This window comes from Sparus aurata, chromosome 13, assembly GCF_900880675.1.
Source record: "Sparus aurata chromosome 13, fSpaAur1.1, whole genome shotgun sequence".
NCBI classification, from domain to species: domain Eukaryota; kingdom Metazoa; phylum Chordata; class Actinopteri; order Spariformes; family Sparidae; genus Sparus; species Sparus aurata.
This window is the reverse complement of record NC_044199.1, coordinates 21,764,460-21,790,049: the sequence shown is the minus strand read 5'-3', so window position 1 is coordinate 21,790,049 and position 25,590 is coordinate 21,764,460. Positions and strand designations below refer to the sequence as shown.

At 42.8% G+C, this 25,590-nt stretch overlaps 1 protein-coding gene and 1 non-coding gene across 2 annotated transcripts; both read left to right on the top strand.

Annotated features, from left to right (window-relative positions):
* The first annotated feature begins 7,269 nt into the window (after positions 1–7,269).
* On the top strand, positions 7,270–14,706 carry LOC115594481 (uncharacterized). The gene is made up of 13 exons (XM_030438582.1): positions 7,270–7,654; positions 7,927–8,028; positions 8,278–8,510; positions 8,617–8,795; positions 9,315–9,408; positions 9,601–9,672; positions 10,161–10,278; positions 11,176–11,267; positions 11,418–11,532; positions 11,616–11,717; positions 12,024–12,191; positions 12,644–12,820; positions 14,250–14,706. The coding sequence occupies exons 1-13, from the start codon at positions 7,405–7,407 to the stop codon at positions 14,450–14,452; spliced, it is 1,905 nt and encodes a 634-aa protein (XP_030294442.1). The 5' UTR covers positions 7,270–7,404; the 3' UTR covers positions 14,453–14,706.
* A 6,149-nt stretch (positions 14,707–20,855) lies between these two features.
* On the top strand, positions 20,856–21,015 carry LOC115594878 (U1 spliceosomal RNA). Its single transcript, XR_003986580.1, has one exon. It is a non-coding gene; the product is annotated as a U1 spliceosomal RNA (small nuclear RNA).
* Positions 21,016–25,590: the final 4,575 nt, after the last annotated feature.

Sequence of the window (25,590 nt, the reverse complement as noted above, 5' to 3'; positions counted from 1 at the left end):
GTTTTTATGTTCACTAAAGTTTTATTAAAATTTTAGATCAATCCTCAGTCAAATAGTCGTTTAGTAAATGTACAGCAGTAGGGAAAAATCCTCCATCCAGGCGCTGTTTCTACCGAGTTTCCGAAACCCCGACTGTCCCTGAACCAACCACGATTACGTAGTGCACTCTAGGCAGAGCTTGGCGTGTGACGTGCGTGTCATGGGCGGGGCTTGATGTCCAGCCGGTCAAGCCCCGCCTCCAGCCGCAGACTTTAGTATTGCAGCCGGCCGCAGCCGTTAGTACTTGCTGTGAGTCGCGGACAGTTTGTGTAAAGGCTGCAACAGGCCACTGTCTTCGGCCGGGCCGGTCCATTGATCAAACATTTGTGTTTTGTTTTTTATTCACTCAAAATAATGACTGTATTTCCAGCTAGAAAACGCGCATCTCTCTCCTCCCTCCATTGTTGTTTGCATTTGTGTCTCTGCGTGGTTTGACACGTGAGTGTCCTCATGCTGGAAAACATGACTTCTCGCGTACGTGACGTCACTCCCCGAGACGCAAGAAGAAAGCAAAAATATATATTTTTTACTAAGGAAAATGACAAAACTAGTAACGCGTTACCGGCATCACTGATTGTGTAGCTTAAGTGCAACATGGAGCATGAAGATGTAAAGAAAAAAATAAAAACAGTAGAATTAACTTTGAGCAAGTTTGGAGGAAAGTCGGAGTTGTGGACCCATGTTAAACAAGTCGTGGGCCGTGATAATAACATTTCTCGGCTTTGTCAAGTGCATTAAGTGCGGCACTTGTTCCATTATTCATTAAGATTTCTGTAGTTCAAACAACTCGCAATTGTAGTCGAGAATGGCAGTTATAACAGCCCACGTATTAAACAGTTGTCGGGTTTAAATCGGTCTCGGGCTCATTATTACATTTCACTAGCAAGGACCACACCATCAACGAGATGCGTTTAAGGATTTATTAGTGACAAAGGAAAACGAAGTGTCGAAGATCTTGGTTCTTTTGAGTTCTTCGAGTGCGTTGTGGGGATTCTTGTAGAGAATCCGCCGCCGCTCCCGGGCAGCGACGGACCCCCTCATGGACCTACGAAGGAGAGGAGAGAAAGAAGAAACAGACAGAGAGAAATGGGGTGGGGGGGAGGGGTGCAGAATACGAGAGCGAAGCAGATGAGAGGGTCAGGTGGTTATTTATAGAAATGCGGAAGTTGGCGCTGTTGAGGTGTGGTCCTGCTCCTGAAACTTCGCTAATTAAGCTTCAATTCACAGGATTTATTAGTGACAAAGGAAAACGAAGTGTCGAAGATCTTGGTTCTTTTGAGTTCTTCGAGTGCGTTGTGGGGATTCTTGTAGAGAATCCGCCGCCGCTCCCGGGCAGCGACGGACCCCCAAAAACCTCCAATTACTTGAGAAGAGATTGAGCGGATCTGAGATCTTTGAGATGAAAAGAGGATCTGTCGTTGTTGTGAGATTTACGGAATTGCAAGAAATTTGCGAGGGTTTCGAAGGGATTCAGTGGTGATTGGACCTTGAAGAAGAAGACGGGTGTAGGCGGACCAAATTGATTGGTTTTGGTTTGCTTTAAGTGGAACACCATAGTGTCGTCTGAAAAGCGAGACAAGTCAGAAATGCAAGCATGACAGCTTGAGTCGAAGTGAATGGTTGAGGAGGTGAATTTGGAGCATCTGAGGAAGCCAAAAGGCAAGCAAGAACATGGCTTCCAGGGTTTGGGCGACTTGAGGAGTGCCGTACCCGGAACGGATTGTGTGGAGGCAGATTAACGGCAAGTTGGCATTAAGAGGAAGACGGCGAGGGCTTAACGAACTGTTAACGAACAGCCGGTTATTGTCTTGGAAAGAAGCTGATACTGCTAAGGTAAGCTTGGTGGTGCGTGATTTGTCATGAGGAATGGGCGTAAGTACTGAAAGAAGTCGTGGTGATGAGATCTAATGACGGAAAGGTTGTGTTGTATTGGTCGTGAAAGTAATGGAAGCTTTCCAAGCTGTCCAGTAGGAAGAGAGGGTCGAGGGTGATAGGTTGTTGATGGTGGAGCTCTGGTAGTCGCTTATCAGGGGTATAAGCGCAGGATTTACGAGTTGAATGTCGACGCCCAACTGGCGTAGGGAAGGTATCTGCGTGAGGTGCCAAGCTTCTGAACTTCTGGCATTCATTAGCGAGCTTCGGGGGCGATTCTGCCACAAGCCATCTTCCTTTGTAGAAACCCCCAAAACCGGCCTAAGGAGCAGCATCGCTGTACAGATGGATGTCATGTGGGTTAGTTGGTTGGTCATCGTAAAAGAAAGTGATTCCGTTCCAATTGGTGATAGGGTTGAGTCACGGACAGATTTCAGCAAGGCTCGAGCTATCCAGGGAGATGGAGGTCAAGAGTGATGGGACGGAAGGGACAGAAGTTGACGTTTGGTGGGGCGCTGGGCGCAGAAGAAGGTTCCGCTGAGCTTTCCGACCGGGAATGAAGTCTAAAACTTGTTAGTGTCAAGAATGATTCCGAGAAACTCAAGGGATGTGGAGGGGCCCTCTGTTTTCTCTGCGACGATGGGACCCAGAGGTTGGAGAAGACTGAAGTCAGGGTAATCAGGCCGGAAGTGGGTGGCGATGTGGTGGGGGGAAATTGTTAGACTGGATCCAGCTGAGGGCTTCAGGTGGGGTGTCGAAGAGTTTAGGCTGCTTTGCGACCAAAGGTGAGCCTAACGGCGAAGTAATATATACCACGCCAATGGATGCTGAAGAAACGGCAGAAGTCGGGGTGAATAGGGAGGACTTTAAGAGCACTGGTCTGTTCCTGGACCTTCCTTAACTTCCTTAGCGAGCGTGCGGTCAACTGAATCTGGCTCGGTTATGGTCGACTGAAGATTTTTGATTTCAAAAGAGATAGATGATTGTGTGGAGTCCGGGGTGAAGACCTTCTTCAAGTCCTTTATGAGAAACTAGCTTTGGCGAGGTAGGTTGTACAGGCATTCGGGGTGGGCGTGGCCCCCGCTGCAGAAGGAGTAAACGTGGAGGAAGCGGCACTGGGACACGGTGCATCCGGTACTGTTGAAGCCGTTGCAAATCGAAAAACCTCCTTGGTGCATGACGGGCCTGCCTTTCTTATATACGCCGTTGATTACGGGAAGATGACAGAAGGGGTAGATGACATCTGTTCTGGAGGTATGGGTGCTGGTGGAGCTGCCGACAACAGGCGAGAGAAGGCTGAAGCTCTCGTTTGGTTTTTTGTGCGGCCCAGTGTGGGTAGCTGTGTATAAAGTGAAATTAGTGGTTGCCTGTTGAGGGGGAAGAACGGGTGCCGGCATCCCGGTGCTGACGACCCCAGCCGACATGAGCTGCTGGGACTGATGGAGCTGGGAGATGGAAGCTCCCTGCATCCCGGCATAGGGTGCTGGCACCCGGTGCCAGGAGCCCCGGTTGAAGCGAGGTGCTGTGGTTGCTGGAATTAGGCGGCAGAGGGCACTGGCATCTTGGTGCCAGGAGACTTGGTTGAAGCGAGGTGCTGTGGTTGCTGGAATTAGGCGGCAGAGGGCACTGGCATCTTGGTGCCAGGAGACTTGGTTGAAGCGAGGTGCTGTTGTTGATGGAAACAGGAAGCAGAGGGCGCTGGCATCCCAGTGGCAGGAGCCCTGGTTGAAGCAATCTGCTGTGGTTGCTGGAAATAGGCGCCAGAGGGCGCTGGCATCTCGGTGCCAGGAGCCCCGGTTGAAGCGAGCAGCTGTGGTTGCTTGAAACGGGAAGCAGGGGGTGCTGGCATCTCGGTGCCAGGAGCCCCAGTTGAAGCGAGCTGCTGTGGTTGCTTGAAACGGGAAGCAGGGGGTGCTGACATCTCGGTGCCGGTAGCCCCGGTTGATCAAGCTGCTGTGGTTGCTTGAAATGGGAAGCAGGGGGTGCTGTCATCTCGGTGCTGGGAGCCCCGGTTGATCAAGCTGCTGTGGTTGCTTGAAACGGGAAGCAGGGGGGCGCTGGCATCTCGGTGCCAGGAGCCCCGGTTGAAGCGAGCTGCTGTGGTTGCTGGAAACAGGAAGCAGAGGGCTCTGGCATCTCGGTGCCAGGATCAGAATCAGAATCAGAATCCTTTAATGTCCCGCAGACGGGGGAATTTGTTTCTCGCAGCAGCAGAATATTAAGAGAATAGAGCAATAGCAAAAATAGATAATAGAATAGACACTATAATTAAAAAGGGGAAGAAAACGGAATCGAATCGACATATATACATATTTACATGATGTAGTGCAAGAATGGACAGTAATTTTTAATATACAGACCGGAGCGGTTGAAGCGAGCTGCTGTGGTTGCTGGAAACAGGAAGCACACGGCGCTGGCATCTCGGTGCCAGGAGCCCCGGTTGAAGCGAGCTGCTGTGGTTGCTCGAAACAGGAGCAGAGAGCGCTGGCATCTCGGTGCCAGGGTCAAAATCTGAATCAGAATCCGGAGCCCCCGGTTGAAGCGAGCTGCTGTGGTTGCTGGAAACAGGAAGCAGAGGGCACTGGCGTCTCAGTGCCAGGGGCCCCAGTTGAAGCAAGCTGCTGTGGTTGCTGGACACAGGAAGCGGAGGGCGCTGGCATCTCGGTGCCAGGAGCCCTGGTTGAAGTGAGCTGCTGTGGTTGCTGGAAACAGGAAGCAGGGGGCGCTGGCATCTCGGTGCCAGGAGCCCCGGTTGAAGCGAGCTGCTGTGGTTGCTGGACACAGGAAGCAGAGGGCGCTGGCATCCCGGTGCCAAGAGCCTCCGCTGAAACAGGCTGCTGTGGTTGTTAGCAGTGGGCTGTAGGGGGCACTGGCATCCCTGTGCCAGGAGCCTCCGCAAAGTTTAGCTGCGGTGATGGCCGGAACTGGATGGCGGTGGGCACTGTGGCGTTTGCCCTTGAGGTTGTAGGTTGCTGTAGCTGATGATGATAATCCTGATAGAAGTTGGAGGGTCCTGGAATCTATCTGGGCGCTCCCTCTGGAGTGTAGTGATGCGAGAAGTGGTGGCGGAAACTCTGGAGTTGTTTGATCTGGCAGAGGATCTCTGTCTCTGCTTTTGCTGCTGCTCTTTGTTTTCTTTGGGCTTTGTCATTTGATTGTACTGTCCCTTTAACAAGAGCGTAGACGTCACCGCCTGTAGGGCTGTGCGTGATGACTTCACCTGGAAGCGATCTGGTGTTAACGGAACGAACAGCCATGAGTTTATTTATTTATTTTTCGAAGATTGGCTGTTGTGGTGGCTAGAACTGGATGGCAGTGGGCACCATGACGTTGCCCTAGATGTTGTAGGTTGCTAGTGTCGATGATGAAAATCCTGATGGGGATTGGAGGGTCCTGAAATCCATCTGGGCACTCCCTTTGGAGTGGAGTGATGACGAGAGGTGGTAGCAGAAACTCTAGAGTCATTTGATCTGGCTGAGGATCTCTGTCTCCACTTTTGCTGCTGCACTTTCTGTTGTCTATGAGCTTTCTGCTGTCTTTGGGCTGTAGTATTTAATTGTACTGTCCCTTTTAACAGGAGCGTCGACGTCGCGGTGTGTTGCGTGCGCGTGATGACGTCACCCGGAAGAGAGCTGGTGTTGACGGAAGAAGCACACATGCGTGTGGAGAAAGTTTGGCTTTATAGTCCATTCGGTTAAACAGAATTCATTTGTCGTTTAAAGTTTTCTGGGGAGCGGCTACTGTCCAATCGGTGACTGTAGAAGATGAAAGCCGGTCGGGGGAACTCACCGGAGCGTGGAGACGTTGTGACCGGCGAGTTGTTCGGCCGGTGTTGGCGGAACGATGGCGGGAGGCTTCGCTTCTTGGAGGTGAAGGAGTCGGCGAACTGTGGCGAACTGCAGCGACGGTGACTTTCTGTTCCGAAAATTCCTCGTCCTCTCTTTGCTGCGGAAGGAGGTGGGCTGGGAGACACGGGAGAGTCGTCGGGCGAACTATGATAATCTTGGATGTTGAGGAGAGATGAACCAGGCGGGAGACGAACCATGGATGAGACGAAGTTGGTGCTCTTCGGACCCGCTCGCGTCCTAGCCGGCTGTTGGGCCACTGGAATCGGGTCCTCGGGTACGGAGGTGACGGGAGAGTAGTCGGCTTCAGATGAATGGTGATCCTCATCTCGTCTGAAAGATTGTCCGACGGGAATAGTGATATGAAGTCCATGATGAGGTGAGTAGAGCCTGATGTTGCTCGTACAAAAGTTTGGATGTGCTCGGGCAAGGCGATGTCGCGTGATCTGGTTTCTGGGTGCGAGAGCGCAGAATACGAGAGCGAAGCAGATGAGAGGGTCAGGTGGTTATTTATAGAAATGCGGAAGTTGGCGCTGTTGAGGTGTGGTCCTGCTCCTGAAACTTCGCCAATTAAGCTTCAATTAATGTGTCGGGCCGGGCTCGGACACAACGTGCAGGGGCTCGGGTCGGGCTTGATTCTAAGCTCTACTCGGGTCCAGCCGCTACTTTACTGAGGTTCACCCAGTGTGAGCAGCAGGAGGATGGTTAGCTCACCTCCCAGAACATGGCACTGAATCGCTGGAAACTGATTTAGGGACTGTCATCAAATTACTTAGCATAAATATTTTAATACAAAATAATTGCAGTTCTTTCAATATCTTCCATGTCATGAGGCCCAGTGACTCCAGCAGCAGATTGTATTAGTAAACTGGACGTATGAGACACAGCTATGTTTATTGTACTTTAGTGCTTCCTCTATTTTATATGAATATTAATAGGCAGAAATCTAGATTTTTTTTCTCAATAGCTTCCATGTCATGTGACCCACTGACTTCTGAAACAGATTCTGTGTCTATCAAAAATATATAATGATAAAGAAAATAATGGTAAAAAAAGTTCTCTAATGCTCAAGAGGTTAACATATTATTAAGCAGCAATCTCAACTTCTCTACTATTTTGTCTCATGTCTTAGATTCTGATTCTGAAGTCCTCAAAATGTTTATTTATTTACATCCAGCCTCTTCCACCACCTGCAGTACAACCATGTGATTCAATTCGAAGAAATAAAAAAGCGAGAAGCTTAGAATTTGTTTATAAGGGACTGTATATTTTATACTTTTAAACTTGTTCAGTTGTTGTCATTTCAAGTAATCTGTGCTTTTCAGCTGTTCAATCGTGTGCTTATCTGTTGTTCTTAACTACTAGATAAATAACATAAATCTTAACTACAATGTACTTTTACAGTCCTTTAAAGTGGCATTTCTGTAAATACACAGGATTTTTTTCCCTTTTTTTTAGGTGTGTGTGTGTGTGGGGGGGGGGGGGGGGGTTACTTATCGTTCATTTATGGTTATCGAGGTGAGTTGCTCAATATATCGTGATATTGATTTGAGGCCATATCGCCCAGCCCTTATATCTGTCATACAATAATCTATTTTTGTTATCTTTGTAACAATGAGGTCCATGTTTTTTTGCTAGTTGTATTCATATGATCCAAAAACAACCTTGGGCCACTTATAACTACATCATGTATTTCTCAATTGCAAAAGAATGTCTTCTGCAAGATCTGCAACACTCCCTGAACTCCTCTGATGAAGAGCTTACTGAAGCAGCAGCAGACCAAAGGGCTCCTCTGGCTTCTCAGGATTGGAGCATTCGCAATGCTCTCTTTTCTGAGAGATGGAGGGAAAAGAACCAAGGAGCCAAGGAGAACGTGGCAACAAATATCTGCAGCCAATGTGGGAACAACTGCATGGCTATTAGATACAGAGATTGCCTCCCATGTCCCTTTCTATGTGCTGAATGTGATAACAGCAGACACAGCAAGGCCTTAGTCTTTCATAACAGAGATGCCATGTGTGCTGGCTTCTTCCAACCATTGCCTCCAACCGCTTGTGTTGTTGATAAGGCACTTACAAACTGTAGTAGGTTGCGCACTGCTTTTTCTGAGTGATTTTGTGTGTGTGTCAGTAATTATGAATTAGTCTAACCTACGTGTAATGTCTTTCAGTCCGATTTTTACCTATTGAGATGCCTGTCAGCATCTGTGGCTGTCCCCCAGAAGCACTGAGGATGATCCAAGGGAAGGCAGTTGCTTTGGTCACAATAAATGGTAATTATACCATTAAGATTTCCTTTGTCCAGTTTCAAGAAAACTCTGTATCTTTATACAACTCCCACAAGAACTTAATGTCTCAAAAAATTAGCACATTATAGTTTACAAATGACTTATTCACGATAGTGCCCATCAAGTCAGCAGGCTTTACTGAACCATTTGGATTTACAGTATATATCACATGCTGCAGAACATTCTAACCTTGGCAACTTTAACATTACAGTGGATGTAAATGTTACTTTGTAGGACGGTATGATCTCAACAGGCCTGAGCTGACCTGTGAGGGATGCCAGGCACGTTGGACTGCAGGACTTGATGACCTGATAAATAGTGGATACTGGCCTGCCACCCTTCATTTCTCAACAATTTATGAGACAGACCTGTTTTATACATTTGAAGGCATGAAGATGGCGTCGCCAGGGATGTCCTTTCAGGCCTATCTAAGAATGCTTGAGAAGCGGACTGTTCGCTTTGGCCGCGTCAGTATTTCTTTCTTCATTCTGCAAGATAATAAATATGCTGGTGTTTTGAAATGGAAAGGTATTTGTTTAAAAAAAGGTTTTGTGCTTTTTCCTTTTAACATAGACTGGTAAGATCTCGTCAGACAGCTTCCAAAAAAGCTTTTTTGAATGGGCTGCTGTACAGTATGAGGTTGACTCCACCTGCAAAGAGGAGAAATTCATCTGTCCCGCCTGTACCCCAGCAATGCTTGCTGTCTCGGTGGATGGAAACCGCAAGCATTACCGCTTCAAAAGTACAGCAAGGTATACAATAATCTACACACCCACACTGTTTAAATGGAAAATAGTCAGTTATGTTTTGTACAACTAACCTTTCACTGTATGACATGTTAAAAGGATAGTTCAAGTGTTTTGAAGTGGGGTTGTATGAGGCACTTATCCATGATCAGTCTTTTACCTACAGCAGACAATGGTCAGCCCATCCCCTGCCTGTACTTTGGAGAAGCAGAAAAATGTGTTTTAGCCACATACAAAAGGCCCACCTGAAAAAAACCCAATATCCAGTATTTAAGTGTATGCTATAGCAAGCATATTCTAACCACTTTACCTTGCTATCAGATCTGCAGCATTATGCGTTGTGCGTGGCAACAGTTAGGGTTAGATGAAGGAATATGCAAGTTCTACGGTTGAGGCTATGTAGTGCCAAGGAAAAGGGCTGTCTGAACACTGTGTACTGTAGGTCACACACTGACTATAGATAAGTGCCTCATCACCTATCCCTTTGAAACGTTGAAGTCTTTTTATTTGTTGTTGTTTTTTTAGATCTCAGGAGCGAGCCATCTTTGAAGATGTCTTCATTGCGAAGGATGACGATGTGACCAAATTTGTGAATCACATTCACAGCAAATCTAAACATGTAATAGCAGACTTGCATTTCTATCTGAATATTATAATAACATTATAATTTGTAGTCTGTCAGTACTCCGATGTATTGTGATATCTACCTGTATACCTAATCTGTTCCTTGTCTCCTAAAAAAAATGTATAATTGTTCCCTGTAATTACTCTTGATGAAATTATTTGTCAATTATGATTTTCTGTGATGTAGGTCACTGGACGGAGCAGTTGTGGTGGGGAGTGGTCGGCTGCCAGAGAGACCTCGCAAAGATCGAGCAGCAAGGTAGATGAGGAAGGACTGGAGCTGGCAGTGTGCAGGCACGGGGTCTTGCTGGCTGCCCTTAATATGTTTATGTGAAATATATGCATACCCAATGTTTTTGCAGCAGCTGCTGGCACCCAGACATGACATCACCTTTTTTTGTTTGGATGTTGTGTGCAAATATTGGCCATACTTACAAAGAGTAAGCACCAACTGTCCTGAGCTCAAGCCCCTTCAGAATATGAGGCGCTTCCTGTCTGTTGTACATGCGCATGACTTCAAATGTGAGGTTGGTATAATACAATACATGTATTGTAATGTTAACAAATGACTTGCAATCCTATAAATGATGCATATAAATTATGTTTAACTATAATATAACAGATTATGTAACATTTTTATCATTATAGTTAAATAATGTTTAATTTAATTAAAAATGACTGTTGGGCATTGCTTGTATTTGCTGTACTAAATATCCTTGATGCCTATGTTTGTGTCCTTCTGTCCAGGTGAAATGGAGTGGCGCAAATCAAGAAGGTGCTGGCAAAACACTGGGGGAGGAAGTAGAGCAGTGCAATGCTTTCCTCTCCAGGATAGCAGGCACCACAAAGCATATGTCAAAAGCAGGTGTGATATTTAAACGATTTTTAAAATTGAAAGTCGATTTTTTTATTTAACTTGCTCCGCCGCTGCTCCTCGTGGGCTCCCATAGTTCATAGTGGGCTCTGCCCTCCCTACATTGACTTTCCACAGAGAAACAAACACAACATGCCGCGAGCAAGGGGTTCGTTCATAAAAAGTCACTGTCTCGTTAGTAGCTTGGTTCTGTAGCGTCAGACCTCGAACAAACCACCGCCCGCTGCAAAGTTTGTTCAAAGGCTGTTGCAACTAAAGGCAGCGGACCGAACCATTTATTTCAGCATCTCAAACAGACGCCAGGATCACAGTGGGACACTTGTTCACTACAAGATGTACAGACCGCGGCAGCCCACACGTATCCGCTATAAAGCAGCCAACATTAGCGAAATCATTTAATCATTGTGTCCCGTATGAGAAGAAAGGGTCCCGGTGGACAGCTGTAACAGATGCAGTCACGTTGCATATCGCTAAAGATATGCTGCTCGTATTTACAGTGGAAACGCCGGAGGTTCATCCACATGCTGAAAATGTTCGACCTCAGACTTGTGTTAGGAAGCCACAACAGGGCATGATGTCTCAAGCCAGAGGAAGCAGACAGGCTCGTCTTCCTGGCCAAAAATTTGTAAAATCTAATAACATGGCATGTTTACTATGCAGTGCATGCAGATGTTTGATTTTGGATTACATATCTTCAGGGATATAAAATACTTTTTTGTAAACAAAGGCACCAAAATAAAGGATTTAATGAAAGTTATATTAACACTTTATCAATACCAATATGGATTCAGTTTTTAGGCCATATCGCCCAGCCCTACTCTGTATATAGAATAAAAGACATTCATATTATGACAAGTGAATTTTTACAGAACTTATCTTATCCTGCAGGACGCAATGACATGCTGACACTTCTGGCCATAAGATGGAACCAGCAGAAATGTCAAAACCTGGCTACTGCACTTTCCCAGAGATACCATAAGGTAAACAGAAACAATATTATTTTCCAGCAATGGCCTAGTGTAGCTAAATGAAATGCACATGGGCTTGCCACACAAGATAGTTATATTTGCATGACTTGAGTTGCATTCATGCACTGTACATGTTGTAATGACCTTTGCTTGTCATTTTAGACTTCTAACACTCTACATATTCAGATGGGGGACCTGGAAACCCTGAAAGCCCAGCATCATCTGGATGAACAAACTGTGGAAGAATTTGTGCAAGAAGTGAAAGAATGGGCAGATGGTAAGAAAGTGAAACATTATCTGACATGGAGAAACATTTGTGTCGTTTGTGAAGTTGACACCGCCTGCAATCACTTTCGTCAGGAGAAACTGACCATCAAGGCACACCACAGGCTTTGTGTAAGAAGATTGAGGCTCTCACAACCAGCATCAAGACGAGATCTCAACTCCTGTACCGGAAAAATGGTATGTTAACATTTTAGGCCTTTTCAGATCACAGTCTGAAATGTCTCCATACTCACTTTACAATAACAATGTTTATACAGTTCTATAAAGTAGTGTTTCATGTAGTGGACCCCCACCTCCCCCCTCAAAAAGTGAATTCTCCAATATCAGAATAAATTGAGTTGCATTCAGTTATTATGAGTTTATCTGTTATGATTAATCTGTTTGGCAAATGTATTGTCATTCTGTTGTGACAGCTGTAACTTAAACAAGGTCATGGACTTTGTATTTAAAAGATTTAATATGGATTTATTCTGTGGTTTTCAGACAGCAACAAAGGTCGAAATAGGATTCGCAGAAAAATAAGGCAACAGAAGAGCACTTTGAAGGCCATGGTAGCAGAGTATAACAGTCTTGTTCCACCCAAGCAAGCGGTGTGCATGGATAGCATTCTGGACACAGAACATCCCTGGCCTTGGCAAATTACACAGAGTGGTATGCATTTCATGTACTGTGCATATTCTTCAGTGGTGGAAGAAGTATCATATCCTTTACTTAAAAGGATGAACTATATACAAAGTCAAAATACTAATACTACACAGTAAATATACTCTGATCACAAGTTAAATATTACTTCAGTAAAAGTATATAATTATAATCAGTGAAATAAACTTAAAGTATTAAAAGGTGAAGTCCAATAATTGAAGTGAAGTAAAAAGTAAAATATTTTCCTCTGAGTCGTAGTGGAGTAGAAGAAGAAAGTAGCATACAGAGAGAAGTGCCATTTCAAATTTATACTTACTATAAGTACGGTACTTTAGTGAATACACATTTCATCACTAGTATTCTTACATGTAGGTGTTCCAGTGGACATATTTGCATACTGACAAAGTATGCATATGTATGACAGAAATGATCTCTGAAGCTACATGCTATGTCAATTACAGGCTCTGCTGATTTCAGCACAAAGAAGGAAGTCTTCGACAGGGTCATGGGTGTTCGAAGGCTTCAAGAGGAGAAGAAGATCCTTGTGAAAGAAATGAAGCAGCACTGGGAGTCTCTCAAAGCCCATGCCAGGGTCTTGTGTGAGTTGTCTCACCATCAGAGCGAAGACACCATGCAAAGTAAATGCGGCCTTGTACTTGAATTTTTTTATTCAGGCATGTGATTTTTCTGGGTTTTTCCAGAAATCCGGATTTTTCTAACTGAAAATGCGACCCTCGTGAATCATGCAAATCCGCTTTTTTCCACCAATAGGTTTTAACAGACCTGGGGCCTCATGTACTAAGACTTGCGTGGATTTCCTACTGAAACATGGCGTACGCTAGAATCCAGAAACTGTCGTACGCACAAAAAAATTCAGATGTATCAAAGTGTGCGTACGCATGGATCCAAGCGCTTTTCCTTTGTCCCTGTCCACGCCTCTTTTAAATATGCAAATTCATTTAAATAGGGCCTGCACCGGGGATTCCCCTCTCTGCACCATCAGATTCACACCATGAATAAAGGGAAGAAGCGCAGCTTCACCGAGTCTGAGCTCGAAACTTTATTAAATGAAGTCGAGATGCGAAGATCTGTATTATTTGGTAGCCTCTCGTCAGGGATAAACACCCAAAAAAGAAATGTAAGTGGGAGCGTGTGTGTGAGGCAGTGAACGCTGTGGGGTCGGAGCAGCGCACACTCAAATAAAAAAAATAAAAAAATGGTCCGACGTGAAGGTGAAGCGGAGGATTTTGGCTCACTGCCGATGTCACATGTGAAATAAGTTTAGTTTCCTTTGTTCATGCACCACTTGATTGAATCACTATTGCTTTTAAAAAAAAGAAATATATGATAATAATAATAATAATAATAATAATAAGTGCTACTTAGTGGGAAACAAACAGAAGGACAAAACAACTTCATTATAAGGATTGACAAGACTGACTGACACACTTATATTAATGACTGCAGAAGTGCGCCGTGACTACTGCAGTGTGACATTTCCAACTTTACACACGCGTTTATTGACACAAATACTGAACACAAGGAGACAATAAAGGGCTTGTTAGATAGCTCTGCTGCTGTATTTTCAACAGGGAAAAACAAATACACATATTGGAATGCACGTGCCCAAATGGGCATTGTGCTGTTTTACATTCGGGGCGCAATTAAACGGATAAATTATTCTCTCACTGAGAAGCCACCCATCACGCACCGTGCCAGCCTCCATCGTGTTACCAATATTGGTAAGAATGAACGAGTCATGCGTTGAACCAGGCCAACTTGCCACGATGTTGGTGAGCTGCATTTGCGCATCACATATTATTTGAACATTAATTGAATTAAAATGTTTCCTGTTGACAAAAACAAATCCATCCTGCGATGGCGCTTTTATAGCAACATGCGTGCAGTCATAGCTCTGATTACATTAGGGAAACCGGCTCTTGCTGCAAATTGCGCTTTAATGTTGGCCTGATCAACTGATTATTTCCTATGTTTCACCAAGTTATGTTTATACTGTGAAAGACTTGTTGTTTACCTGAGTAGTGACATGTTTTATCCCTTCTTAAGGACTTCTAACAGAGAAGGCATCAAAGGGTCACACCTGCCTCATCCGCAGAAGGCAGGTGGAAATGAGAGAACTGCAGCGGCAAACAAGAAAACACTACCTGCATGTGCTGTCGTCAGCAGATGACATAATGGACACAATTGAGAGTTCAGATGAGCTTGAAATTTGCTCTGAAGATTCAGAGTCGGACGTGGATGCATTGTAATTAATTGTAATGCTCATGCTCAATGCCCCCATGCTCTTAGCTCTAAGTGCACCTGTACTGTAAATATTTGACTGAATGTTTGATTGACTATCAATTAAAATAACTTGTGCGTTCTTTGTCAGGTTTAAGTTGGACATGACAGTTGTACTTTTTTGTATTTTGTTGTTGTCATTTTAGTAGTCGATAGTCAAAAGAAACTGAACTTGCTGCTTGGTTTTGAAGTGTCTTATCGCTCATAAGTTTTGATTGTTGTACTGGATTGTGGGAAGTTGTATTAAAGCTTTACTACACAAACCACTGTCCTGTACTGTCTTATCTTTGATGTTCAGCATCTTTTTAGGGGATTTTGTTTCCGGTTGATCTTTATTGTTTGATTAATAACTATTGTATAATTAAAGAAAAGCACAATGAAGCTACATTTCTGATTGAGTCCTTGAATGTTACTGCTGTTTGAGGTTGGACTTAGTTTTTATTAAGTGTATATTTGAGCAATTCCCACATGTTTTCAGAGTACATGAATTCAGTATATGGCAAGAGGAGAGATTCAGAGGAAGGACACGTACATAGGATTTTCATTACATTAACAGTGTTTTGATGTAATTATATAGTATAACGTCAAACTGGACAAGGGTTGACTGTGTTAGCAAACCACATTTCAGCATCATATATGAACTCTTTCATCGCATCTATTAATCAGCCTGACTTCTTCCATTAAACCAGACAGACAAACATGTACATCGAAGGTTATGTAGGCTTAAGCAAGTAGTATATACTAGTAAATATAGTGGATGGCAGATTGTAGTGGAATAAAAATGACAATATTTCCTCTGAAGTGTAATGGTGTAAAAGCATGAAGTGACATGAAGAAAAGATTTAAGTAAAGTACAACTACAACTACTGTACTCAATTACAGTACTAAAGTTCTTAATTACATTCCACACATTGACACACGTATTTGGTCTGAATTTTAATAAAATAAGAAAAAGTTCCCTTTGATATTACTAATAATGAATGAGAAGAAACACCATTTTCATTAGTTTAATATTTATTACCCCAAAAATTTAGACAATAACAAGGATAGCCCCAAATAACAAAAATTGACAATGTCAGTAGCGGGTGTTTCCACCATTTGCCGCAATGACAGCTTGACAGCGACGTCTCATGCTCCTCACTAGCCTCATGATGTTGTTCTGAGGCAATGTGTTCCACTCCTCCACAAGTGCTACACGCAGTTCTGCCAGGTCACGTGGGGGTGGGGTACGATCATCCAGTCTCTGCTTCAGCTGGTCCCAGACGTGCTCTATGGGGTTCAGGTCAGGGGACATTGCTGGCCATACCATATGAGGCACTCCGACTTCCTGAAGTCGAGCTGTGACAATTCTGGCACAATGTGGTGGAGCATTATCAGCCATGAACAGAAAGTTGGGGGTGTGCTGGCGGAATGGGAGGATGATGATGGGTTCTATGATGTCTCTGAGGTAAGAACGTGCAGTGACAGAGCCATCTACAATAACCAAATCTGTTTTGTGCTGACTGGTGATGCCTGCCCAGACTGTTGCACCTCCTCCACCAAAGGGAACCCTGGGGACCATGTTGACCTCGGCGTATCGCTCACCTCGCCTTCTCCAGCAACGCTGACGTCCATCATTTCTGTGCAAGGTGACCCGACACTCATTAGTGAACAGGACGGTAGACCACTGCTGCATTTTCCAGGTCACATGGTCTTGTGCCCACTGCAAACGTTCACGGCGGTGTCTTGGTGTCAGTGGAGTCACCTGCAACAGTCGTCGAATGGTTTGTCTGGAAACCCTAGTACCCCTCAAATCTCGTAACTGGGCCTGCAGCTGTGTGGCAGTTGCATAACGATGTCTGAGTGCATAGGTCCTTAGATACTGGTCATCGTTGCGGTCTGTCACTCGTGGGGCTCCACTATGGGTCTGTCATGAACTCTGCCAGTAGTTCTGTGTCTTGATGCAAGTCTGCTGATGACACTTTGAGACACACCAAGTTCACGAGCAACATCTGACTGCCTGCCACCGACCCGAAGGCGCGCTATGGCCAGGTGGCGCTGCTCGTCCGTTAAGTGACGTCGTGTGTTCATGGCTGTTTGAATGATGAACTTGGAATGACTTACTGACAATACCAGCTTTTTATACCCACAACATGTTGAAATTGATGCCACATTGAAAAGGGTTGTCTTTTATTTTTTTGGTATTGGACCCAATATGTAAGGCACACTGTACACAGTGAGACCATTACGTGGAAAACAAAAAATTAGGTGTGTCTATCACCTCAATACGATTGCCTCCCTATCCCAAAACTCTCTGAAGTGAAACAAACACCGTATGTATGAAATCCACTGAGTCTCTCACAATATCCCTAACTTATTGTGAGTAGTGTATAATTGAAAATTTCAAAGACTTGAGTGCACCCAGGCTGGAGACTCAAATGGTCTCAGAAACTACACCTGAAAGAGGCTGTCACCAAACAGGGGTGAAAAATAAACTTGGTCGTGGGACAAAATTAAAGACATTTTTGGAAAGGCCTTGACCTGGTGAGTAACATATGTCAGTGTGAAGATTCTAAGTGGCTCCTGCCGTAAGATATTGACCTCTGAACCTTGACCTTAGTGCATATTGGAAGGCTTGTCATTCAGCAACAGAACAGGCTACAGACATGGGACCAACTATTTTAGAGGGCTCTTGACTTCACCTATGTGACTATACCCATATGGGTATAGTCACCAAGTGGGGGCACTGTCAATTATGATAAAAATTAATTTTCACCAATTTAACAATTGAATATTTAAAATCTGATCACACAAATGTATTTCCCACCCCTTTAAATCTGTCAGTGTACTCTTAATTTAGTATTTAAAACTTCGATTTCTAGGAAATATCCAATTTTTAAAAATAAACTACAATTCCCTTGTGCTGCGCCATGCAGCTTGATACAAATCAGCACCATGTTTGTAGTTCTTCTGGTTTGCAAAGTACTGTTGAGAATAGGGTTGTAAAAAGATATATCTAATAAATATATCAAATATTAAGTGCTGCCGAACTGGTGATTACACTTCATCTAGTTGATTGATGTAACAAAAAAGTACAGATGTTGGTCTATTTCAGATATTCTAACTGTTATTCTACAAATGTGGGTTTGGGTTAGCTAATTCTTCCGGTTTGCAAAGTAGGGTTGTAAATAGGGTCGCAATAGCATACATCTACTGAATGCATCAAACATTTGGCAAAGCTGAGCTAGTGATTACACTTCATCTAAATGATTGATGTTTAGAAAAAGCAAAGATGTTTATTTCAGATCTTTTTTTACAGCCGCTTTATACAATGCAACAACGTGGTCGTAGTCTTCCAGTTTGCAAAGTATGGTCGTGAATAGGGTCTTAAAAAGATATTTCTGATAAATATATAAAATATCTAGTATAGCCAAACTAGTAATTACACTGCATCTGGACGATCTATATTAAACACACACACACACACACACACACACGCACACACACACACACACACACCGTGTAACATTTGAATAAATGTTGGCATTGTTTTATGCCAGGCATGAGTTTGGGCAGCCCATCGAGCGGCACTGAGGTCCTGGGGGTGTGTCCGCGGGAGTGGGTTTTCAGGTGCTGAGTGCTGTGTGCTGATAGCCACATGAGTGGCTGTAGGTTGTCAGGTGCAGTGTAGATCCACTGAAAATGATCAATATTATTGACTTTGATGTGTGTGCAGTTGTTAAAATTGCATCAGATTTGCAGTCCATAGTATTCGTGAAAGGTTATTGAACATAATGCCGCCACACACATATGAACCACCCCTAACCTTAAATTTAGCTAATGATTCAAAATGTGTTGCCTAATTAGTGACATTCGGGCTTGGTCCATATAGCATTTTTTTCTGATCAACAGCATCCTTTTTCAGTTTTTACCAATGAGGAGAGAGCCAGGCCAAGTGACTTCAGGTTCATCTGAAATTAGTGGTGATACACTAGCTACAGTGTGAGCTGCCAACAGCAATTACAGTAGTGTATCATGATCCAGAGTGTGGTCCCAGATGAACATCTTATGAATTATGCTGGAACACAGAAGAAAAAAGTTTCAAACAGTAGTACGTTAAAACAGGGTGTCATTCATTTTCAGCAACAGTGTGCTTTATGAATCAGAAGGACACCCATACCCTCAAACTCCAGTCGTCAGAGGAATCATTGCTAAATACTATAACCAGTGTAATGCAAACACTGTTGTATATCATTAATTACTAAACTCTGTGACCATGTATGAGGTGGGATACATAAGAATTCTGAATAAAACAGTGTTTGTCTGAAATAATCATATAATCAATCAATGTATCTCCTTTATATTTCTACTTCTATTATTATAGTAACTATTTAATGGAAAAGGTGATGTGCGTTCATGCTGTGACACTCTGAACCATCCTGAACCATCCAGACATTTCCTGAGATGAAGATTTCTGTTTGTTGAGCTGTTGCACATGATAATGTTTAACTGTGATTAGCACAGCTGTTTCAGAGCTATGAGACCAGTGATGTGACTGGCTGGGAGAGTATTTAACAATCACCACAATCCTCATCCAATTCTTTTGCACATTGAGTTGCTGGTAAGCATGAAGATGTCATGCCATGCACCAGTCCATGTGTCAGACCCCCTTATACTTGTTATTTAATATGCAAATTTGAACTGAACAAATTTGCCTGGACAAAGTGTATGTGTGATAAAGCTTTTTGTTCTTTCAGCGACATAAGTTTTTGTGGGCAGGACATCACCCTGGTAACTAAAAAGAAATGGAGGGAAAACTTGTTCTGCCAATGTCCTGAGCTTAATTGATATTTCAGACAGAAACTATTATAGCATTTGTGTCTCTCAACGCACAAGTGCTTCATCCCAGTGCTCCACAGACCCCTGTGCACACTTTTCTGGTAGAAAAAAATGCCATATGGACACACACTTTCAAACCCTTGAAAAAGATTGTAGACATTAGCAAACACTGGTGTAGACATAACATTCAAATAAAGTGAAAAAATGTAACATGTCAGTGTGCAATGGTAGCCATGTTAACATTTTGTGTAATTTATTGTGTACATTTCAGGTGAGCAAGCTTGCTGCCTTGGGGTACAACCCAATTTTATTCATTGGGAAGAAGAAGCAGGGGGCGAGCTCAGTCACTGCTGAGGTGATAACCCACATGTGCCCTGGAGGGGACGGGCCCGCAAAGCCATTTCTTGAAAAAATGAGTAGGGCATATGAGTACCTTGTGAAAAGTAAGGCAAACATCTGTTCTTATCATCTGATTTATGCTTTGGGATGTGCTGTCATTGTGACTGATATGCTGACATATATTATTTCAGATTCTCAAACATCTCAGTCTCCAGAGGATTCCAGCCACACAACTCCACTGCCCACAACCTCCCAACCCTGTTCTTCTCCTCATCCCCCAGACCCTTCCACCTTTCTCCCTCCATCTGTTTCACATCCCCAAATAGACTCTGAGGAGGAGACTTATACCTTGACCCTGATCCCTGTCGAGGCTCCATCTTCCTCTCAGGAAAATATGAATGAAATTTAGTATTAGCATTAATCACGTTTTGCCATATTTTAAGTAATGTGTCTAACGTCATCCACCTCTGTCACAGGTGTGTCTGCACAGTGCTCTCCCTCTCCCGGACCTACTATCCCTCTGACCAGTGGCACAGGTGAAGGGAGGAAACTGAAGAGGAAGACGGGTATGTTTTGTTTTTGTGGTACAGACTACTCTTCAAATTAAATGTGCAGTGCCACTCCTTGATAGCAGCATGATATTATTTTGGCATGTGCATATAGGCATGTAGACACAATGAACCAGATACATTCAAAGAGCGATGCAAACAAAAGGCTCGTTGGAGAACAGATTATTTTCTTCTGTTCCTTCTTATTATCAGTAACAATAAAATTATAAAGGATTACTCACTAACTTGTCATTATCTACATGTATAAAAGAAATTATTCATGAGATAAAACAAAAACTAATTTGAACACAAATAGGACAAGATACAGCTCAACTCTACTCTTGTCTTCTCACTTTTAGCTCCTCTAATTCTTTTTCCACTGTGGATAGTACTCCCTCAATGTAGGCAGAGGTGATTCAGATTTAGTTCTAATGAAGTTAGAAACAACAGATAGTTTTGCTTTGGTCTTGAGAAGCTGCAGCCTTTATTTACTGACAAACTCGAAGCTATACTGTACATTTACAGCCACATTGACAACTTCACTCCTCCACTCATTTGCCTCTCTCTCTCTCACACCACCTTTTAGCATCAGCTCAGCTCGCTTGGAAAAAAATTAAAGAACAGTAAGTATCACCTATTTACTGTTCTTTGATTTTTTTTTCCAGTGATGATAGAAGGTCACCTACATGATCAAGAAGGTAGTTCACCCAGGGTGAGGCTCGGCCATTGCACTCTGACTGTGCTGAGCCCTGTGAATTCCCCAAATGTGGGAAACTCGACTGCAAGATTTCTGGTAGTGGGGGTCTGCTTTTTTTTTTTGTTCTTCTTGAATTTCCCTCCGAATCAATTGAGTTTAATTCATTTAATTCAATCTATATATTTATCGAATCTAGCCATACCATGCAATGGAAATGCAACTCTATTCACCTGGGGGATGTCGAAGTCTGTTTCTAAATTTCATCTCCTTCTTCTTCTTTTGTATTTTTTGCATCATTTTAGGCTGCCGAAAATGTTCCAAACAGAAAATATTTCAATACAATGAAATAAAAGAAAAACGACTAAAGGAGGTAAGACATTGTAATTGAGTTACAGTTCATTCAACAGTTCATTTACCAGTGGTTGCTGAAATGGCTAACACTTCTTTTTGTCTGTGTTCGTGTGTGTGTGTGTGTGTGCAGGGAAGAGAAGAGGTAAAGGTGAGCTGGCTGCCTTGTTCCTCATGGTAAGAGCTCAGAACTTTAATCCACATTCACTGATTTTAAAGCTGTTAGCTTGTTTACAGTATGCTTTATAAATATATGGACTTAGTTCCATACATAGTACGTTCAGTACCAGGCTTCTGAAAAAGTCATTTGTTGTTTTATGGTACCCCAATGATGTAAAATAATATTGTGGTATATGCAATGATCTTACACCTGTTTGCATGTGTGGTCTTTTTTTCAGTGGCAAAACTTGGGAGGACACCTGGGAGCCTGCCAGCAACTTCCACTAGTTTAATTCCACTATTTAATGTGTCTGTTTGTGTGTCTTTAAGACACCTGTATTTTGAATGTTGTTCTTTTCTCATGTTTACTGTCAGGTTACTCAGTATGCATGAGTAAAAATAAAGATTTGAAAGATGTTTTCATTACAGTTTGAATGTTTCCTTCACACAAACAGTCACGGTCACAGTCCTTTAATGTTTTAATTATGCCATATATGTGTGTGTGTGTGTGTGTGTGTGTGTGTGTGTCATATATACCATAAGCAATGAAAAAATAAACATGGGTTGTGTAAAAACATTAGTATGTACAGAATCACGGACATGTATGCAGGAGTATATGCAGTCAGGTGAGTTAAAAGACTAATAAATATGTTGATGTAGCATCAACTCAAATTACACCACCGTTGCAGTTACTGTCCGTGACGTGCCACGTTAATTAAACCTGATTTCAACATTAGACTATTTCTCGAATTGTTGACTTATACTGTAGGCAGCCACTTAACTTTTGGGGAGCTGTCTTATCGTCCACAAAGATTTTCTGACAAAAAAAATCATTACAATCTGCGCCAATTATATGAAATGTTACTACGTTATATGAAACGTTAGACACTTTCTGTTTCCCAAAGGGGCGTGATCTCCTCGCTCCCGATCTCCAAACCTCATTAAAGTGTTGTGAACATCATATAGATGAATGAAAGCAGAGTGTGTTGTACCAGAGACGAGTTCAAAAACTGATTTAAGTTTTAGTTCAGTTCTTAGTGATCATATTTGGTGAAACAGACCGACAATTCAGCACCATAGACAGTTCAGCACTGTCAAATCTCGCAAGTTTCTGCTCTCTGCTTGATTTGTCTGAAAAACATAGTTTCAGAGCCCGAATGTTAAAAAGATTTGTGTCCAATAATTACTTATGTGACTGATGAAAAAAAATCGCTCATAATCTGAGCTCACGTTCACTTCTCCCATAGAGTCAACACAATCAGGACCTGCTACAGGTCTCCTAAAGGGGAGTTTAGTGAGGTTAAATATTAATATAAACATATTCATATTAATATGAATGTTAAAATTTTCATATTAATATTACTATTAACATATTCATATTTCATATTTAATTATATAGTTTAACGGCACTTGCAGTGGCTAAACCAATGTGTCACAGATACAGGAAATGACTCCAATGACTCTCGTCCAAGGAACAAAAATTAAACACATTTATTGAAGCATGATTGCGCTTGTAAAATCACGTGATTTGATGAATAAAATATGCATTCATCGATACAGAATATTAATTTATAATACGTTTGCGTTTCTCTTCTGGCTTTATTTTGAAATTGTAACCGGACGTTACTTATTTATGCCCCCAGTTTAGTCCAGCCGCTCGCTGGAAATGTGTTGTTCCTAACTTGACAGTGCCGAGTCTAATTGTGCAACTAACTAACTTTATGATTTTTTATCCTAATAATGTTGCAACATGATTTCTATTTATTAAATAGGAAGAAACCACTAGAGTCTTTAGTGGTAGTAATACTCTTGCTCATAAAATAGGAAACGTTAATTTCTAATACGTTTGCGTTTCTCTTCTGGCTTTATTTTGAAAGTGTAACCGGATGTTATGTCTTATTTATTCCCCCAGTTTAGTCCAGCCGGTCGCGTAGGGCCACTGACCAAGCTGCAGTTTTTGACGCGTTGGGAATGAGAACGTTTAGGAGGCCAAGCTCGAGGGGGCCGAGGGGCCAAGGGAACGCGTATGCGTGGACCCTATTGTAATCGTTAAGATTTTTATTTTTATTTTTCTCCGGCTAAAAGTGGTGCTACAGGCTAAACCGCGCAAGGGAGGGCGGTGCAATTTGGAGGGTTGGTCCAGACTCCTGCGAATATCTCAGACACAAAAAACTACATATATCCGCCTGCAGGGGGCGCTATAACCTAGGTAAACACATTTTTGCCTATAACTCCCAAACCGTATATGTCTGAGCTGAGTCACTTTGCGATTGGCCACGCCCACTTTCGGTTAGAAAGTTTTTTCGCAAAATCGCAAAAACTGGAAAACCTACTTTTCGAACTCCTCCTTGGGATTTTGTTCGATCTGCATGAAACTTGGCACGTACACTCTTCAGCTGGACCTGATCTAAAGTTATCAAAAGAATTTTCCTCGGTCAAAAAATTATTCACCAACAAATTTCTGTAGCTAGCTATAAAAATGTAAACTGTTTGATATCTCGGTCAAACTAAATGCTATTGACACCAAATTTGAGATCCTTGGTTGCCATGAGACTGGGAAAGGATGAGCTGAATTTGGCAAAGTTTGGCCACTAGGGGGCGCTAAAAATATGGGAAGTTTATATCTCTTGAATGGCCATACCGATTTTTACGAAATTTAGTTGGTATGAAGTAGGGCCAATCCTGAGGCCATATGATGAAGGTGGTCATGACTGGTCAATGTGGGCGTGGCTTATTACAAGATAAACAACAAACATTAATTTCAGCCAAACTATTATGCTGAGAGCTTGGAAATTTATATGGTACAGATAGAATAAGACACAGTTCTTCCATACCAAAAATTGCACTTGTACTCCACTAGGTGGTGCTAAAATGGATGCAATCACGTTTTTGCCTGTAACTTCCACATTTTGAATAACACATTTGCAAAACTTATATCCATATGTTCCCTGGACAGGGCTGGGTTTTCTGACATAGGACATGCCCACTTCTGCTGCACATTCCGTTCGCTAAAGCGCCACATATGCAAAAACTACTTTTTCGAACTCCTCCTACAATTTAAGCGCCATCTGCCTGAAACTTTGCACATAGAATCTCCAGATGTGTGTGAAGAAAAGTTATCAAAAGAATTTTGGCACTCCAAAAAATCTGCTAGTTATAACAAAACAATCTTTTTTGCTAGCTAAAAAACACGTATTGTTTCATACTTCGGTCAAACTAAATGCTTTCAACATCAAACTTATGTCAATTATCCCTGAAGTCATCCAGAGGCTCTGTGCCAAATTTGGTGCAAATTGGAATATAGGTGGCGCTATAATGGATGCAATCGCATTTTTGCCTTTAACTCCCACATTTTAAATAAAACATTTGCAAACCTTATATCCATATGTTCCCTAAATAGAGCTGGGTTTTCTGACATAGGACATGCCCACTTCTGCTGCACATTTCGTTCGCTAAATCGCCACATATGCAAAACCTACTTTTTCAAACTTCTCCTTGAGATTTTGTCCGATCTGCATGAAACTTGGCATGTACACTCTTCAGCTGGACCTGATCTAAATTTATCAAAAGAATTTTGCTGGGCCAAAAAGTTCACAAATTATTAAAGAACAAATTTCTATAGCTAGCTATAAAAATGTAAACTGTTTGATATCTCGGTCAAACTAAATGCTATTAACACCAAATTTGAGATTTTTGGTTGCCATGAGCTGAATTTGGCGAATTTTGGCCACTAGGGGGCGCTAAAAGGATAAGAAGTTTATATCTCCTGAACGGCTACGCAGATTTTTACGAAATTTGGTCGGTATGATGTAGGGCCAATCCTGAGGCCATATCTTGAAGGTGGTCATGACTGGTCAATGTGGGCGTGGCTTATTAAATAAATCCAAATAGGCACACATTCAGCCTTTTGCACTTCCCATTACAGCGAATACCATGGCTCAGACTGTGTCTTCACCTTTGCCCCGAGCCCGGCATCCTTTGGAGCCAACTTTGGTGGGCTCTGCGGTGCGCGGGGTCCGAGTCGGGCGGGGGGTCTTGGCCCCCGTTCATAACTGCTTGCATTTCTAGTTATTATTATTATTATTATTATTAAATGAACGAAAAGTGAAGGGTTTCTGTAGCACCCTATAATGTAATAATTTCCTGAAAATGTAATAAGGCCTGAAAATGTAATAAAATTTGCACTTAACTCGATCGA

Excerpts from the sequence above, each read along its gene's own strand:
- LOC115594481 (XM_030438582.1), top strand. The coding sequence starts at position 7,405 with ATGATCCAAAAACAACCTTGGGCCACTTATAACTACATCATGTATTTC. Across the intron at positions 8,029-8,277 it reads TGCTTTGGTCACAATAAATG|GACGGTATGATCTCAACAGG; the intron begins GTAATTATACCA and ends GTTACTTTGTAG. Across the intron at positions 10,279-11,175 it reads AAAGCATATGTCAAAAGCAG|GACGCAATGACATGCTGACA; the intron begins GTGTGATATTTA and ends CTTATCCTGCAG.